This window comes from Curcuma longa, chromosome 21 (genome assembly GCF_044706935.1).
Source record: "Curcuma longa cultivar G26 ecotype Majalengka, Jawa Barat chromosome 21, ITB_CL_G26_1.1, whole genome shotgun sequence".
NCBI lineage: Eukaryota > Viridiplantae > Streptophyta > Magnoliopsida > Zingiberales > Zingiberaceae > Curcuma > Curcuma longa.
The window spans coordinates 7,046,505-7,064,114 of record NC_133881.1 but is presented as its reverse complement, the minus strand read 5'-3'; the positions used below and the strand labels follow the sequence as shown (position 1 = coordinate 7,064,114).

Here is a 17,610-nt window from a genome sequence, read left to right as displayed (position 1 = left end):
TGATTAGGCTTTGATCAGATCTAGAGGTAAGTTGATGTTGGTTAGATCTTGTAGGAGTTTGTTTCATTGGATTAGATTCTTGCTTAGTATGTTGTTATTGGAGGTGGTTACTGTTTTATAGGTTTCGGTTGATTAAGGAAAGGTTCGGGCTGAACAGAGGCTTGATTGAGGGCTTAATTGGGATTGATCTTGAAGGTAAACTTCTTATTGATTCTAGTGGAGTTTATGGAATTGTTTGGATACACAATTGTCAGTTCTGTAAATTGACTCACATGCCCCCTGGGTTATCACAATTGACTAGTCTTCGAAGTTTATCTTGCTTTGTTGCTGGGAATAAAACTGGCTCATGTTCAATTACAGAACTTGAAGATTTGAAGCTTCATGGAGAAATGGAAATTAGATTTTCTGAAAATTATAGGAATTATTCTTGTGGTGGAAGAAAAATTCTGAAGAATAAAGATTTTTATGAATTATCCTTATTCTTTAATAAATCAGACACTTATGACAAGAGCATGCTGGATGATCTTTGCCCCAACACGAGTTTAAAGAAGTTGGAGATATCCGATTATGGAAGCCGACAATTTCCAACATGGTTTATGGAGTCACAGTTACCAAATTTGGTTGAACTCAAGTTGAGACAGATGACTAATTTAGAGGAATGGTCAGATGTCGATGAGTTGTTCCCTTTACTGAAGAGACTGGAGATTTGCGATTGTCCAAAACTGAAAAACATGCCAAGGCTTCCAAGAATTGAACTTCTTAAGCTACATGACTGCAGTGAGAGCTTACTCTCAGGCGTTGGAAGAATGACTTCTCTTTCTCATCTATCACTGATCGGTCTGAATGGCATGACATCTCTTCCAACTGGCTGCTTAAGAAATCTCACATCTTTGATGGAATTGGAAATTATACGCTGCGATGAACTCCAATTTCTTCCTTGGGATGAAATGCAGCTCCTAACAATGGTTCAGTCGTTGACCATCGAGAAATGTGACAATTTGGCATCCTTCCCATTAGAAGCAGTGGGACGGCTCAGCGCTCTTCGATATCTCTATTTTAAAAATCATAACAGCAATATACTGCAGCTAGAAATACTTGTACAAATCCTGAATTCACTGCATGAGTTCCACATTCAGATTTGTGGCAAGATTGTGAATTTATGCGGGCAATTGCAACACGTACACATGCTCCGACAATTGTGGATATGTGATTCTTGTTGATATGTAAGATACCATGTGAAGGAGTTTGAAAGGAGCTTTTTAATTAAATTCCCAGCTTGTTCACTTGCTGCAAAAAAGCACATTGATTCAAGTACGACTATTCTTGATGTTCATGGAGTGGTATGGTATCATCCCAGACTCTTCCGCATGTTGAAATTATTCATTTTCTTTGTATAGAACAGACACTGGACTAATTAGTTACTTTCTATTATTACCTGATTTATAGGGTTTGAAGAACTTCAGCAAAACTGCTAGAGAACTAATTCAGAAATTACAGAAGATTGACAATGACAACTACCCTGAGGTATACAGAAGCATCTTGTTTCAGCGGGTGAATTTTTTATGTGTTAGAATATTGGGCTGGGTATTGGTAAAAACAATGTCTGTAGACCTTGCACCGGATGTTTATTGTCAATGCTGGCCCTGGATTTAGGTTGCTATGGAACACCATAAAATCATTTCTGGACCCCAAGACTACTTCAAAAATTCATGTAAGTTTCATGCCAACACTGATGAGACTTAGACATGAGCAGATGCATGTTGAGATTATTTTTCAAATTTCCACCAGGTTCTTGGGACAAAGTACCAGAATAAGCTATTGGAGATAATTGAGCCAAGGTGTGTGCTTTGCCTATTATTTTTTTACAGAAATTTTCAACATTAATGTGATGGATGCTTTGACATTAATCTTTTGATCATATCTGATCAATTTCCAGTGAGCTGCCAGAGTTCCTTGGTGGTTCTTGTACCTGTCCAGAGCAAGGAGGGTGCCTAAAATATGAAAAAGGTCCTTGGAAGGACCCCAATATACTGAAGGTTTCTGTCCAAATCTCATTTGTTGAATTTTTTCCCCCTTCTTGTAATGTTTGTCAATTGGTTTTTGTTTTTATGCAGATGGTCCTTAGTGGTGAAGCACACGGCGCCAGGCAAATAGTTGCTGTTTCCAATGGTGAAGGAAAGATTATTGCTTATGCTAAGCCACCATATCCAATGGTGAGTTTTCATATATTTCATTATAGTTTTGTACAAAAAGTCTCTCTACTATTTGCCACTTCATAATCTGATAGAAGTTACTAACATCAATATCTTTTCTCTTTCTATTTGGCAGGCAAAACTGATGAAGGCAGCTAGTTCCTCGTCCGTCTTTCAAGGGTATGATGAATATGTTCCCATGGTAGACAAGGTTGTAATTGGTGGACCTAAGAAACAAGTTTCTAGCAGAAGACTAGATGGACCTAAAGGTAAAAATGTTTCTATCAGAAATAATTTAATTTCCAATTTCGATAATAACTTGTTAAAAAAATCCATGTAGCTACTCCCCATCATTAACATGGCTTGGCAATTATAAAAATGATTTCATTCAAATGAAATTTAAATGTTTTCATGATGATATATACCATCTTACTTTCCTAAAAGCATAATCAACTCAGCTCTTGCTTCCTTTTTCATTCATACTTTGCATTACCGGTAATACTTAGCTGCTGAGACAATTATTATATTTTGCTAGCATCTAATTGGAATGTGATTTAACTATGTCTCGCAACAGCATTTTGTTTTAATTTATGAGGCTTAGCCTACTTTTTTTGGAAACATGCATAAATGCGTAGAGGTTTGATGCAAATAATAGTTGTCAAATCTCAGATCCAAAATCAATAGGGAGGATGTCAACCACGGCACTGAAGCAATGCTCATGCCTAAACTACTTTTTTGCAACAAGGCTTAAACTATTCACTTTAAAGTTTATGATTCTAGTGATTGGCAAACTGTTTCAGAATAAATTGATTTACCCATCACCAGGCTTGAAGGGCCCCAAAAAATTTTCAGATTCCATAAACTGCAGATCATCTAATAGGGCTATAAACAAGCTTGAGAGCTGAGCTTGACCTATGCCCAAGCTCCTTTATTTATCATAATGAGCTTAAAAAACTGATTAAGTTTGTGCATTGAAAAGGTTATAGATCATCTCATCTAGAGATAAAGGTTGTCCTTATAATTTAGATACAGCATTGGTCCAATAAATAAAATCTATTTTATGTTCTCATTTTTATTTGTCACAGATAATTTTAACCTACAAATTTTTTGAGATATAAAAAATGAATTGAGCCTTAAGGACATTTATTCATGAGCTTTGTCGATGAGCATTAACAAGCCTATATAGTGCTTGTGTTCAAAATTGGTTATTTTATTCTTTTTATATTGACAATATAAATAAGTTCTTATTGCTTGATATCAAGTTTCTCCACAGACATTTTGTCCATTTACAGCCCTACCATCTAATTAAAATGCACCACAGAATCACAAGTTATATTTAATCTTGATACTCTCAAGCAAATTTTTAGAAGAATTAAAATAAACTAAATAGTAGAAAACTATGATTGTTTTCTATTACAATTGGTGTCGTGTAGTGTTGATGTTTTATTTTTTTATTGCAGGACAAAGCTCCATCTCTGAGATCCATAGGTCTGCTGAAGGAGTTAAAGCTCAAATGACTCGATATGTAATGACCCTCATCACATATCTCTTTGCACTAATTTGTTCAGCCACCAGCCATGTATCGAAGAGGCTCCAAAATGAATGCTCTCAAATGCATCCAGACAATCCTATGTTTTCTATGGATTCTATGCCAAAAGAGGAATTCCGACCTCCCTCACCTGCTCCTGCGTTCACAGAGGCTCACCTCCTTTCTGGTCTTGTAAGGAAGCTAGAAGAGTTAGAAGAAAAGGTGAATGTTCTTCAAGCAAAACCTTCTGAAATGCCCTCAGAGAAAAATAAGAGTAGCTTGCATCTTGAATGGACACAACTGAACAGAAATATTGGGGATCCGCTGCATGTGAGTTTCTTACCACAAGAACGAACCATGGGTCTCGATTATTTGAAAATAAATATTGAGTTTCTAGCTGTGAAAATTCAAGAATTTTAATCATAATTTATGTTCTATCTTGTTCTTGTAGGAGCAAAAGCTAGTAAGATTCACCGAGGCAGCAAAGCTCAAGAGACAACAAACACTCATCTGAAGAGCGGCTGTTCATGGAAACTGAGACTGACTTGCTGATTCTACTTGTTCATAGATATCATAACTACACCGATTGGTCGATATTTGAGCAAATGCTCTCCAACTTGTTCTAAACTAAACACCCTGTAAAGTATGTTAATGTGTGTATAACTTTTGAAATTACATAATTCTTAATCGAGTTGATATAGTTACGTTTGTCATGCCTCAACATATAGCAGATGAGACACTTTTTCATGCCTCAAAATGAAATTTAAAAGGCATAATAAAACGCCTCAACATATAACAGATGAGACACTTTTTCATGCCTCAAAAGAAAAAAATTAATAAGAGGCATAATAAAATGCCTCAACATATGATAGATGAGGCACTGTTTTGTGCCTCAAAATGTAATTTAAGAGGCATAATAAAACGCCTCAACATATTATATATGAGGCACTATTTTGTGCCTCAACATGTAATTTAAGAGGCACAATAAATTGCCTCAATATATGGCAGGTGAGGCATTGTTTTGTGCCTCAAAATGAAATTTATGAGACAAAATAAAACGTCTCAACATATAGCAGATGAGACACTTTTGGATGCCTTAAAATGAACTTTAAAATGCACAATAAAATGCCTCAACATATAGCAGATGAGGCATTTTTTCGTGCCTCAAAAACACTTCAAGGAACATTTAGTAACGCCTCAACAAATATTTGTTGGGGCACTAGTATTTGTTGTGACACCCGCTTGTACGACGTTTTATCCTAACGCCTCAACAAATCAAAGTGTCACAACATAAATCTATTGAGGCACTTTTTGAGCGCCCCAACATACAATTTTTGTTGTAGTGAAGGTACAATCCACCACCCTAACGACCTCATGATTATCTATAAGAAGGTAAATCAGAAAGCTACAATTGATCACGACAGGAGAGGACATTATCTCGACTTCGTCGAGATTCAATCCTTGTCCACTTCAATAAGTTTGTCTTATCATAACCAACTCAATTATACCCCAAGAGCGAACATGGATCCCTTGAACCTGCAGTACAACTCCTGATGTTTAGAGTTTCACTATGGATGATTTTTTTTTCTAGCCATTAATTAGTTGTCTTTCATTTGCAAAATACTTTGTTAGTTTTACAAATAATTCTAGTTCCAATACCACACCGAAGTTAGAAAGGTGATTAAACTCAAAATTATATGTAAATTGTGCCTATAAGTGTGAAATAGTAGGCAATTGAGTTTACAATGTAGAGAGATTTCTCAATTCTTGTTTGATCATCTTTTGCTTAGCCAAAAAAATAGATCTCTAAATATAATCAATCACTTTATGGGTCAAATTATTGAACAACTTAGAATGAATCCATACAAAATAAATTAGTATGACAAATGAAAGTATACAATTTTGAAAATATCAAATTCATAATTTGACCCATAAAGTGGACTCAGTCTAACACTAGGATTACGACACCAGGAAAAGATTGGACAATATATCTGCATTATCTATTTTACTATTTGAATCCTAACCGGTTAAATAGAATTTGCAACTGAATCAATTAATGAATTTTCAAGAGGTTATATGCGAAAGTATTCGAAGACGAGTAAAACAACAAATTGAGATGTATATTTCTCCAAAAATATACAATAAATCTAAATAATATAGATCTCAGTTTAAGTTAGTCAAAATCAACTACAATCTTGTTCCAAGGGGGAGAAATAAGCATAAAGATTGTGGGATCAAAGTTCAACACGATTAAATTCCAGTAATGCATCCATATTAGTAGTCGCATACTTTACTCGAATTGACGACCGAAGGGAGTAAACCCCATGTCCTGAAGCCATTCGATACGATTCCAATAAGATTGACACCTGAATCAAAATCTTGTCAGCAGTTGAAGTTCTATTAAAATCAAAGAAGTTGATGAATAGAGCATATCTATGAGAGCAAAGTAGCAAACTACGGCATGAAACTATTGCTCATGGCACAAAATAGACATTGATACAGATTCTAGAGTTCATGTCTAGAAAAAACTCAATCCATGCGAAGAAAAAGTAGCAAGTCAAGATGCAAGAAGTTGCTTGTCTTTCGATATGAAACATATATAAATAGATGAGCATCACCGCAACTTCTACACGATTTGAGCCATTGCATAAGATGAGATTCTACTAAGATTTTGAGCCTGGGGCATCTAGCTACCTTAACCTTACTGGCTAACCCTGAAATGTATCTGCTGCAGTGAAGTTACAACAGATTACAATAGTCTATTAGATATTGAAGTCTAGCTTGATTTCTATTGTTGATGACGATAGTGATTTCAAATTGGCTGGAATTTAATTTAATTATGGCTGGGTAGAGTTTAGATCAAGTTGGGTGAAATGGGTATATGACAAGTGCTACTCACCAGAGCTGTCTATGATTCAGTCGAGAGCAGGTTTATTGTGAAAAACCTAGTTCCCTGATGAAGTTAGAGGATTTGGATTAAGGAACAAAGGTAGTGGAGCTCTGGGTTATAAGGCTTTGTGTGAGTTTATGGGTTGAATGGAGAAAATCAAGGAAATAGCTAAAGTGAGGTCCAAACAAAGTTTGTCACTGGCCAAGGTTGTTAATGTTATCAGCAGGCCACGTACTAAAGAACAATAAGTTGGACTCTAAAAACCAAAGTAATGATTACAACTTTTGTGCTTTCTTGTCTATGCAACTTATCTTTAGTTAAAGATGTTGCAGATTATGGGTAATCACAGTGAAGTATTGGAATGCTTAATATCATCACTTGCCGGCAATTATTAGGTAATATATTCCAGTTCGAGAAGGTAAAAGGGAGATAAAAATGTACTTGAGGGTCAACTTACAAGAGGTTACTGGAGAACACAAAATATCTTTCAAAAGAACCATTTCTTCTTAGCTGGGTCTACTTTAGGTTCTTGAATATTTTCTGATTTACTCTTTGTGATCCCCTCTTTCAAAGATTCCATTCTTCTTCTGTGCAGAAAGAGAGAGAGAGAGAGAGAATCAAGATAAATGAACAGATATAGAATTAATAAAGTTATCTTCTGATACACAATTTTTCAAGTTGAAAAATAAAAACTAGTGAAATATCATATTTCACAAGCTAGAACTGTCAATATCATGTTGTATAGTTTACATCAAACTTTTAGGAAACTATCAAATTCGAACCAATGGGAGTTTTAGAAAAGGCATCATTGAAATATAAGTGAAATTAGAAATGTAATATGAACCCAATTATCTATCAACATGAACTCTTGGTTCTTTAAGACTTAAAGTATGCAGACATGATATAAAATGATAAAAACAGAATGGTAAGTGCACATGCATGCGGCGCACGCGCGCGCGCACACACATATATATATATATATATACTTCAGAAATTTACATATATGAAAATAACATCTTTGGAACATATCATAAGAAAGATGGTCTTCAGATCAGGGAAAATAGGAATACTTGGTATCCTCAATACGTCCATGCAAACTCCAACGTTGGCGGAATCCTTCCATTCCTTCAACTCCACTTGCAAGAATCATATGCCTAAATAACATAAGAAACTTCATAAATGGCCATCAGAAGGTTTTGCAGTTAAAGCATAATGATGATTATTAGAAATATTATTTGACTTGGATAATTTAATAAATGTCAAGCAAAAAGATCAAAGAGGTCGTGCCACTGTGCCAGAGTTCCATCTATTAAATCACTATAGCTCATTCTCAGGGAAAAAAAACATTTTCCTAGATAAACAAGTCTCTAATAAAGTACAGATGCATACCTTGTTTTCTCTTTCACTTATGTATGATTCAATTCAAAACATTCAGTAAATAAACAACTAGTAGGCATGGAACTGATCCACCATTTTGGTCAAACCATTAGTTGTTTTCTTCTGGCTATTTAATCAAAGTGATGTCACATAATATTACATTAAAATGCACAGGGACTCTATAACTTTGTAAACAATAGGAAAGATCGGACAAAGAGTGATGCCATGCTCAAATCATACCTTTCTAGAGTTTTAATTTCTGCTTCAAGATTAGCAGCTCGTTCCTTTGCATCTCCCAAGGGCATAGACAAACCCAGCTTATGTTCACTATCAAAAAGTTTATGTCTTAGCTCCTTATCCTGTTCACATTTCAGGTTAACATATAAGTTATATTGTAACTTGAGAGAACCAACTCAACTTCATTATAACACAATGGCTTACTCTCTTTGCAGCACACTCTTGATACAAGATGATCTCATCTTGACAAAATGGCTCAACATCATTGATTTGCAAGCCTGCACCAATTACTGAATAAGTTTGTACTTTATTCAACATTCAGATAAAGGGCAAAGTCACACCATTAGTGTAATAATATACACTATCACTTACATAAGAAAAAGTTCCGCAGTACTTGATCACATAAGTCCACACCTTCCAGGACATGAGATGCAATCTCTGGAGGAATGATAGGTGATGGTGGGCCCATCATAAGGTCATCACCAACAATGATAGTTTCCTCCATTGTCGGCTGTGAATCAACTGAAAAGGTAAAAACAAGAGCACATTAAATTCATATATTAGAATTATTCTTTCACAGCAACACTTACACTGTTAAATCCATAGATTTCAACATCTATAGTAATCTAGTAAGCAAAGTTATGAATTAGTTGCTCGTTTGTTGATGACAGCAAGAAAATAGTATGACAGAATGTTCAGGTTAGTAAAGCTGATTCACAAATAAAAAGATCACTTCTTTAGCTACACGTGTCAAAGAAGAGCAAATTGATTGTATATATATTCAATAAACAAAAATGTTAGTCGTTGGAATCACAAAGATTACACTTTTTGGTAGTTTCACCCTAAGTGACATTGACGAAATGATAAACTACATAACACATGATGACAACTAGCATTTTTTAATTTTATTTTTTCTTAATTTTGTTTTTTCAACATAGTGCCAACAACATAACAATAAATAAATAAACTTTGTGCCGTATCCTTGAAAAAAAATAGCTAGTCCTAAAAAGTTCCTTTTGAATAAAAGCTAATCGAAAAAAATGTGGTCTGCTCTTTTGTAGACATCCCACTTATATAATCTAGTCATAACAATTTCTATTTTTTTTAATGGAAGAAAAAGCAATCAAAAATAATTATTAAAATATTTCCATACCATCCATGGTTCCTCAATTGGTATGTGCTCTCTTCCTTTGGGTCACTGATAGCTGCAGAAGCTGACATAAAAACAATGTTCAATATAAAAGATTTTGCCATGGTAAAAACCATGTTAAAAGAAATCCCCCTTTTGTCCTTCCTTTATTTTAAAAAAGCAAAGTATATTCCTGATTAAGAAATTAAGAAAATCAAATTGATAATAGAAACAGAAATTCCAAAATCAAACGAAAGATCTGTTAAGAACTCAGCTGATCCTGCCTACAGTTTATCCTTCTTTAGATTTGGGTGGATGTTTCTAAAGATGAAAGCATATTGAGAATAAAGATTTTTATTCACAAGAGTTAGTTATTTTTCTTGCACATATGCAAATCCAACTTCAAGGCGAACAAATAGCATCAATTTTATGAAGCAATACATAGAAAATATAATATACATGCATGCCAGCAAAGTGAGCATAGGGCATTTGAGTACCTACCGCAAAGAAAGAGAAATAAACAACTTATACCAGAAGAGGGAATAAACATCACAAATTTAAAACGGTGTCTATTAATTTATAAGATTCACAAAAGACTGCAAAATACCAAAATTTGAAAGAAAAACCAATGCCAACCTATAATGACACAAGTGGACGTCTATGATGATTAGCTTGGCATGGCTCCTATAATGACCACATGGCAAACTCTTTGGCTGCTACTATGTTCGAATCAACTATGCAACAAGATACAAATCCCAATAGGTACACATAATAATTACTTCCATGAATACCATTGTGCAAAATAAAACTCAAAATGCATATATATTACACAAATAATAAGGTTTGTAAGACTCCAACTATATGAATGGAAAAAAATTCTACCGAGAATCTAAAATCCTAAAATATGTGCGAAGTTCTTTCAAAGGAAGGTATAATCCAAGGAGATCATCATCTCAGTTTTAGTTCCAACTGTTAGTAGATTTACTAACTATATTTATGAGAGATCCCCAAACTGAATAACTTGTGGCAAGATAGGGTTTATAATATTTTTAAGTCAGCTTGAGGGGGAGTCTTGATGACCTTATTGTAGATATTAAAGCTTACATATAAATATCTCACATTCACCAACATGAATAAGAGAGTAATCAAATGACAATAACTGCTATTGGTTCAGTGATTATCCAAGTCTTAGGCCTAACACATAATCAAACTATCCATCATTAGATTACTTCCTATGTTTACCATGCCTTCGGATAATGTATGAGGCTAACTACTTGTCGTTATTAAGACAAATTTATGTGATTTTTCCTTCAAAGCAAATGAAAGATCCTGTAAGCATCCCTTTCTCAGCTTCTCTTTGGTGTACTCCATAAGTAACGTAGGTGTCATGCAGTCAATCCGATTTGCAACTGTTCGCATCGTGCAAAAACTTGCATAAGGATAACCTAAGAGCAATATAATTGCTAAAAATAAATTTTCTATCCTTTTTATACTTTCTGAACTCATTAATACATCAGCACTGCACTTTGACTCAACCAGATTTTGTTTAGGGGTATATACAGTATTCAGATTAGTGCTGACAATAATGCATTCACACTGTGAAGGATTGCGCTAGGAATTAGCAATTAACATAGAAACCCCAAAATTGATGCAAGAAAATATCGATTTCACACCAAACCCCCAATTCTTCCGGACCCAAACTTACTAGAAACGTAAACACAGTTTTCCTTACCAAATGTTCCAGAAGGTAAAATCCAAGTTTTTTCGAAGCTACCTTCCGTTACCCTGCCACCAGAATCTAACCTAGATGCAAATAACACAGAAGAAACTCTAAAAAATGAAGAGCATCAGAATCCAACATGCCAGTGTCTCTAAATCCAAAAGGAGAGGTTGTTTATCCAATTATAAACACTCAATGGCGCAAAATCCCAGCAAGATGCACCCTTGAAACACAAATCCAAATCAACAGAGCAGGCAATAGAAAAGAACATAAATCGGAAACCTAGTTTGAAGGACGACGCCACGCCCCAACTGAAACCCTGGAAACCGAGTGCCTCCCCTCTCTATCTCTTCCTCCGCCTCTCCCCCTCTCTATTCTTCGAGGGGCCTTGCAACGGTACGGCGAGCAGAGGCAGCTGCGTCCACTCTTGACCGAAGTGAACGGCAACTGGCCGGAAACCCTTTTCAGCCAAAATGGGATGAACTCACAAGCTTCTGGCAGCGACACCAACTTCCGACAGCGACACACGGCAGCCAACACAGCCTCCGGCGGCTGGAAACGATTTCCAACAATAGAGAATGCTCCAGTGGCCGGCGGCAGCAGCTGGAAGGCCTCTCCAGATGGCTGGAAACGATTTCCAGCGACCAATCTTCACGGTGGCCGGCGGCAGCCCTTCACAAGAGCTCCGGCGGTGGTTTCTTCTCCGACAGCTGCTGTCCACGGTGAACAACAAGGCTGCCGGCGTCCAACGTCAGCTGGGCTTCCCTCTGCCCGGGCGGTCAGCAACGAGAGCTCAGCAACCAGCCGTGAGCTCGGGAGAAATCGAGCTGCCGGCGTCCAACGTCGACAGATGCTTGGGAGAAAGCGATCTTGGGGAAGGCCCTCGGGAGAAACCTAGCTACCGGAAGAGGAAGGAGGCAGAGCGCGATTTGGAGAAAAGAAATCGCGATTTTTGGAGGAGGAAGATTGCGATATTTTTCTCCCTCGCGGCGCTCGATCGGGAGAAAACGGGAGAAAGCCAAACCGGGTGCTTTCCTCGGGTTTTTCTAGGGTTTACTGGTTTATAGCAAACCGATAACAAATCGAGTTTAAAAGTGGTAAGATTTTGATGGTAATAATTAATACTAATTATTAGAATTTAATATCAATCATTTATTTGGTTCGATATTATATTTATAAAATATTTTATTAGATTTGAATTCAATTCAAAATCTATTAAAATAAATTAGTTCAATTTAATTCAAAGTCAAATTATTTGATTCGATAACTAAAATACCTCAAATTTGAATCAAATCAATTTAATTCATTTCGTCTTCGTAAGATGAAATTCATCATCGCTTCCGATATGTCAAAATATCTTCCATCAGAATCAAACTAATTTGGTTTATTTCATCTTCATAAGATGAGTTACATTATCTTTGTCCTTCGTCCAGTCCAATATAATCAGATTTTATTTCTCTCGTTCTAAGAATTTAAGTATCAAATTCGTTTTAAATCTTTCGGAAAAACTTATAGTGTGTGTGACTTAATAGGTTCTCGGTTATATTAGTCGTCTATAATTAACTATTAATTATGAAACGGCCATGAGTGATATCTAGTAGTACCTCATGACCTCCAATTGATCAAAAATCAACAATTGATTTCAGAATTATTTCTGAATCCTTCAGCAACTATAATGAGACATGTCTTGTTCCTTTCACCATCTTATACCCATTTAGTTTAGGATATGGTCTATGTGTCAGTCTCCACTAGGTTGACTACATCATACCTAGCTCGTCTATTTCGTTGTCATGTGAATTTAAGTTACTTATACATATGTCCAAAAGTATCATACTCTTGACATGCAATGCTTTGGTCAAAGACTTAAGTAACAATCCTAACAAACAACCGTAGGATATACATCTCCTTTTTCAAAGAGTTATAAATTCTCTATAGGCTATCTAAACACCTTCGAACACTTCAACTTATACTCAATCATCTAAGTCCACACATCCTTGGAGATCTTTGTTTAAGATGTCAAAGTATAAGTCTTCATGACCAAGATGATTTGAATACCACAAGTCAAAGGAAATTCACACTTAAGTTGCATTGAGATCTTCATTGACATATATTTATATGCATAGAGTCATATAAAGTCTCATAGCAGGTCACTCCAATGAACTAGTTATCTTTAATTAGTATCCACGTATAACTCTCAACATCTAATGTCTTTCACCCGTGGGAACAACCATTTGGTAAACTCAAAAGTTTAAAACATGTTAGTCTCAACAAAATTGATGGCGCTTGTGTTTATCAATTCATCGACTAGGGATAATTTCAATACATTTATAATTGCACATGTAAAGATGCTCACTAGTTGTGATCCAATCACAAATTCTCTCATGCTATGAATCGTATTGCGAACATTTAGTAAATGAATTTAAGATACAATCAAACATATAAAGAATGTACAATTAAATAGTAAATTTCTATTTATCCAATAAATAATACAACTATAAGATAATTATATTAAGACATCTCTCAAATATAATAAGTATAATTCATGGAGATCATCATCTCAATTTTCAGTTCAAACTGTTAGGAGATTTACTAACTATTTTTACAAGAGATCCTCAAACTGAATAACTTGTTGCAAGATAAGGTTTATAATATTTTTAAGTATGCTTGAGAGGGAGTCTTGATGACCATATTGTAGATATTAAAGCTTACATATAAATATCTCACATTCACCAACATGAATAAGAAGAGAGTAATCAAACGACAATAACTACTATTGGTTCAGTGATTATCCAAGTCCTAGGGCTAACACATAATCAAACTATCCATCATTAGATTACTTCCTATGTTTACCATGCCTTTGGATAACATATGAGGCTAACCACTAGTCATCATTAAGACAAATTTATGTGATTTTTCCTTCAAAGCAAATGAATGATCATGTGAGCATCTCTTTCTCTGCTTCTCTTTGGTGTACTCCATAAGTAATGTAGGTGTCATGCAGTCAATCTGATTTGCGACTGTTCACATCAAGCAAAAACTTGCATAAGGATAAGCTCAGAGAAATATAATTGCTAAAAATAACTTTTTCTATCCTTTTTATACTTTTTAAACTCATCAATACATCAGCACTGCACTTTTACTCAGCCAGATTTTATTTATGAGTATATACAGTATTCGGATTAGTGTTGATAATAATGTGTTCCCACTGTGAAGGATTGCGCTAGGAATTAGCACAATTAACATAGAAGCCCAAAATTGATGCAAGAAAATATCGATTTCATACCAAACCCCCAATTCTTCCTGACCCAAACTTACTAGAAACGAAACACAATTTTCCTTACCAAATGTTCCAAAAGGTAAAATCCAAGTTTTTTCGAAGCAATCTTCCGTTACCCTGCCACCAGCAATCTTTTTAGATTGTCAATCTGAAGTTTCAATTGGGAATTATCTTCCTCAAGTTTGACTTGAGTTGAGTTCCAACTTGAACAACTTCAATTAGCGATCTGTGTTGGTGTAAGAAGCACTAGATCTTGCCTAGAGTTTCGATATTTGACAATACACTTAGGTTTGATCAGTTTGATCAAGGATTTATTCAAACAGGACTTGATATTTACATGTGAGTGAAGTCCAGTCAGGTTATGACCAGATAACTAGCGAGAAGTCCTAGTTAGTTAGACTAGGTAGTGGAAGTCCTGATATGGAAGATTGGACAAGGAAGTCCTGGTGAGTGAAGCTAGGCAGGAAAAGTGTTGAGGATCGGTGTGTTCGCTAGAGGGGGGGTGAATAGCATTTTTCGATCTTTCTCTGCGAGATTGTTAGCGGAAGCAAAGTAATAATATAAAATACAAAGATCAAATGCTAACCCGATTATTTACTTGGTATCCACCTCAACGAGGTGACTAATCCAAGGATCCACACACACAGCCGACGATTCCACTATGAAAATCCTTTTTTCGAAGAACCCTTCGAAGGTGGAGAAAACCCTCACAATATTGATCTCTTCCTTACAATAATGAAGATTGAAGTTTAGAGGAAGAGAACACAAAAATACTGTGTGAATGTTCAGCAAAGAAGAAGAGAATCAGAGTTGTATTGTTCTTCACGTCGAACACCACTTTTATGATTTTTCGGTGCATCAGTCGACTACTCATAAGGCCAGTCGACTGATGGCATTAATGGCTCATTAATTAGCATTAATGGCTCATTAATTAAATCAGATTTGCGCAATTGTCAGCCAAACGGTCGACTAGCAGTCGACTGCTGGAATCGCCAGTCGACTGCTCCCAGTCGACTCCACTCGACTGATCTTTCTGTGTGTGTCTCGGATCAACCCCAGTCGACTGCTGGCAGGGCCAGTCGACTGCTAGCTGAAAACTCCCCCTTTCAGCTCTTTCTCAACCCTTAGCCTTGACGCAAACCTTCAAACGCCTTCCACAAGCCTCGTGCTCATCCTTGCACTAGCTTGAGACGTTTCTCTCGGTTTCGTCATGCTAAGTCATCCTTGCCAAGAGGCTGCGCCTCCGGGACTTCTCCATGTGCCAAGAGGCCGCGCCTCTGGGACTTCACCACTTGCCAAGTCTTCAAACCTGGACTTTCCTGTATACTCAAATCACATATGTTAGATCACCAACATTGCCTAACTTAAATCAATTTTAGCCAAACATTAAAATCCAAAATAGGCTCTATATCTTCTTCCTCAGTAACCAATGCATCCTCCAAACTAAACTCAACCCGTGACAGTGTAAAATCCATTTCGGGGCTGATTTGTGTGGGAGAAGGAGTTGCTGAAATGTCTTCATGAAATTCTGATTCTTGAGTGCTTGATCTTTGAGCTTGTATTTGGTTCATGCTATTTACAAGTTGTTCAAGTTGCCTCTCAAGATTTTGCAAGGTTGTAGCAGTCCTTTGTTGAGATTGCATCATCTCCTCTAGCCTTTGTTGTTGTTGAATAAACTCAATAGAATTTTCATATTCATCTTGGTTTGAGTATGAGTTTTGCTGATCTTGAAAATAGATGGGCTGCTGAATTTGATTACAAATCTGTCCGCTTTGAGAAAATGATGATTGACATTGATTTTGGGCTTGAAAAGAAGCATTTTGATGCTGAAAATTCCCTTGAAAATTCCATGAATGTTGCTGAAAATTATTTCCTTGAAAATTTTGATTTTGGGGCTGCTGAAAATTGCTTGAAAATTGTTGAAAATTCTGATTTTGGAAGCTTTGAATGGGCTCCTCAAAATTTTGAAATGGTTGCTGAAATTGTTGTTGAAATTGAGGCTGTGAATACTGAAATTGGGGCTGAAAATTGTTGTAATTTTGTTGAAACTGCCCACTCTGAAAATTTTGGTTCTGAGGTTGAAATTGTTGATCCACATGTGGAAAACCTTGATATGGCTCCTGCAAATAAAAATTTTGTTGTTCAGATTGTTGATAAGATGGTTGTTGATAAAAAGAATTTCCATACATTTTAGAACCAACAATGATCCAAGTAACAAGAAAAGAAATTATTCATAAGCTCAAATCAAACAATTCCTACTAGTTATTCCCCGGCAACGGCGCCAAAATTTGAAAAGCCCTAAACTAGGTGTCACGATAGGGCTTCAAATTAGAATTTATAAATTTTATCGAAAACCCACGATGAATTCAAATAAATGAAGTATAGGGGCCTCGAGTCGTGTTTTTCCAAGGACTAGTAGAAAATTGCCTAAATTGAGCTTATCGTGTCGTGTTTTTGGGTTTTCTATGAAAATGGGGGGGGGGGGGTTTTTAGATTTTTAGAGGAAATAAATAAAATGCAAATGAAAATGCAATGACTTAATGAAATCAGAATGCTATTGAAATGAATTTAACTCCTAATCTAGCAATGCAATTCAATTCAAAGTATCAACCATATGAATCTAACCATGAAACATGCATATAATTGTGAGGTGTAAATTCAATTTCTTCAAATGGTAAGGAATCAATTCAAATTTATTGCTTGTTAGACCCTAATGCAAAGCTCGGATTCCACATGAAACATGAAATGTGGCTATAAGGACCAAGGAAAGGAAATCAAACTAAACTAGTGAGACAATTTGATTTTCAAATAACAAGCCCAACTTGCAATTTATCTATCCAAATCCACCTAAGAAATGGCTAAAACCAAAGCTTAAGGTTAGCAATTATGGAAACTGATACATGAATCCCATTTGGCACGCTACAATGCATTTCTAAAATTTCAGAGGTAGAATAGCGAATTTGCAAGCTAGAATCACAGCTAACTAATCAAACAAACTTGACTAACAAAAAGGGATGAACAAAAGAAATGAATTTAAGATGCGAAGAACTGATTAACCAGGATTAACAACAAAATTCAGCAATGAAACAGAAGCAAAATTCAGAAACGAAGAAACTGAGAAACCGAAAATCAGAAACTCATCCTCCTTCCCTTCTTCCTTCGATTCTCCTCAGCTGGGTGTCAATCCAGCCTTACTGATCAATTCAAAATCTTCATGTCGGTCTCTTGTATGTTGTACTTGCTGCCCGACGTCTGAGAAG

General features: G+C 35.9%; 2 protein-coding genes and 1 pseudogene across 6 annotated transcripts; 2 read left to right on the top strand and 1 right to left on the bottom strand.

Moving 5' to 3' along the window:
• Window positions 1-272: 272 nt before the first annotated feature.
• LOC141815119 (putative disease resistance protein RGA3) lies at window positions 273-1,220 on the top strand. Its single transcript, XM_074703067.1, has one exon. The coding sequence runs from the start codon at window positions 273-275 to the stop codon at window positions 1,218-1,220; it is 948 nt and encodes a 315-aa protein (XP_074559168.1).
• Window positions 1,221-1,226: 6 nt separating this feature from the next.
• On the top strand, window positions 1,227-4,234 carry LOC141815118 (phosphatidylinositol/phosphatidylcholine transfer protein SFH8-like; annotated as a pseudogene).
• A 1,585-nt stretch (window positions 4,235-5,819) lies between these two features.
• LOC141815702 (uncharacterized) lies at window positions 5,820-12,101 on the bottom strand. Of its 5 annotated transcripts, none has more exons than XM_074703652.1 (8): window positions 11,356-12,101; window positions 9,378-9,438; window positions 8,597-8,746; window positions 8,429-8,514; window positions 8,228-8,346; window positions 7,681-7,764; window positions 7,068-7,197; window positions 5,820-6,098 (listed from the first exon to the last, which is right to left on the bottom strand). In XM_074703652.1, the coding sequence occupies exons 2-7, from the start codon at window positions 9,382-9,384 to the stop codon at window positions 7,098-7,100; spliced, it is 546 nt and encodes a 181-aa protein (XP_074559753.1). In that variant the 5' UTR covers window positions 9,385-9,438; window positions 11,356-12,101; the 3' UTR covers window positions 5,820-6,098; window positions 7,068-7,097. The 5 variants fall into 5 exon arrangements, with proteins under 5 accessions (XP_074559753.1, XP_074559751.1, XP_074559754.1 ...); XM_074703650.1 differs by having other exon boundaries at window positions 5,820-6,086; XM_074703653.1 differs by having other exon boundaries at window positions 5,820-6,086; window positions 7,068-7,194.
• Window positions 12,102-17,610: the final 5,509 nt, after the last annotated feature.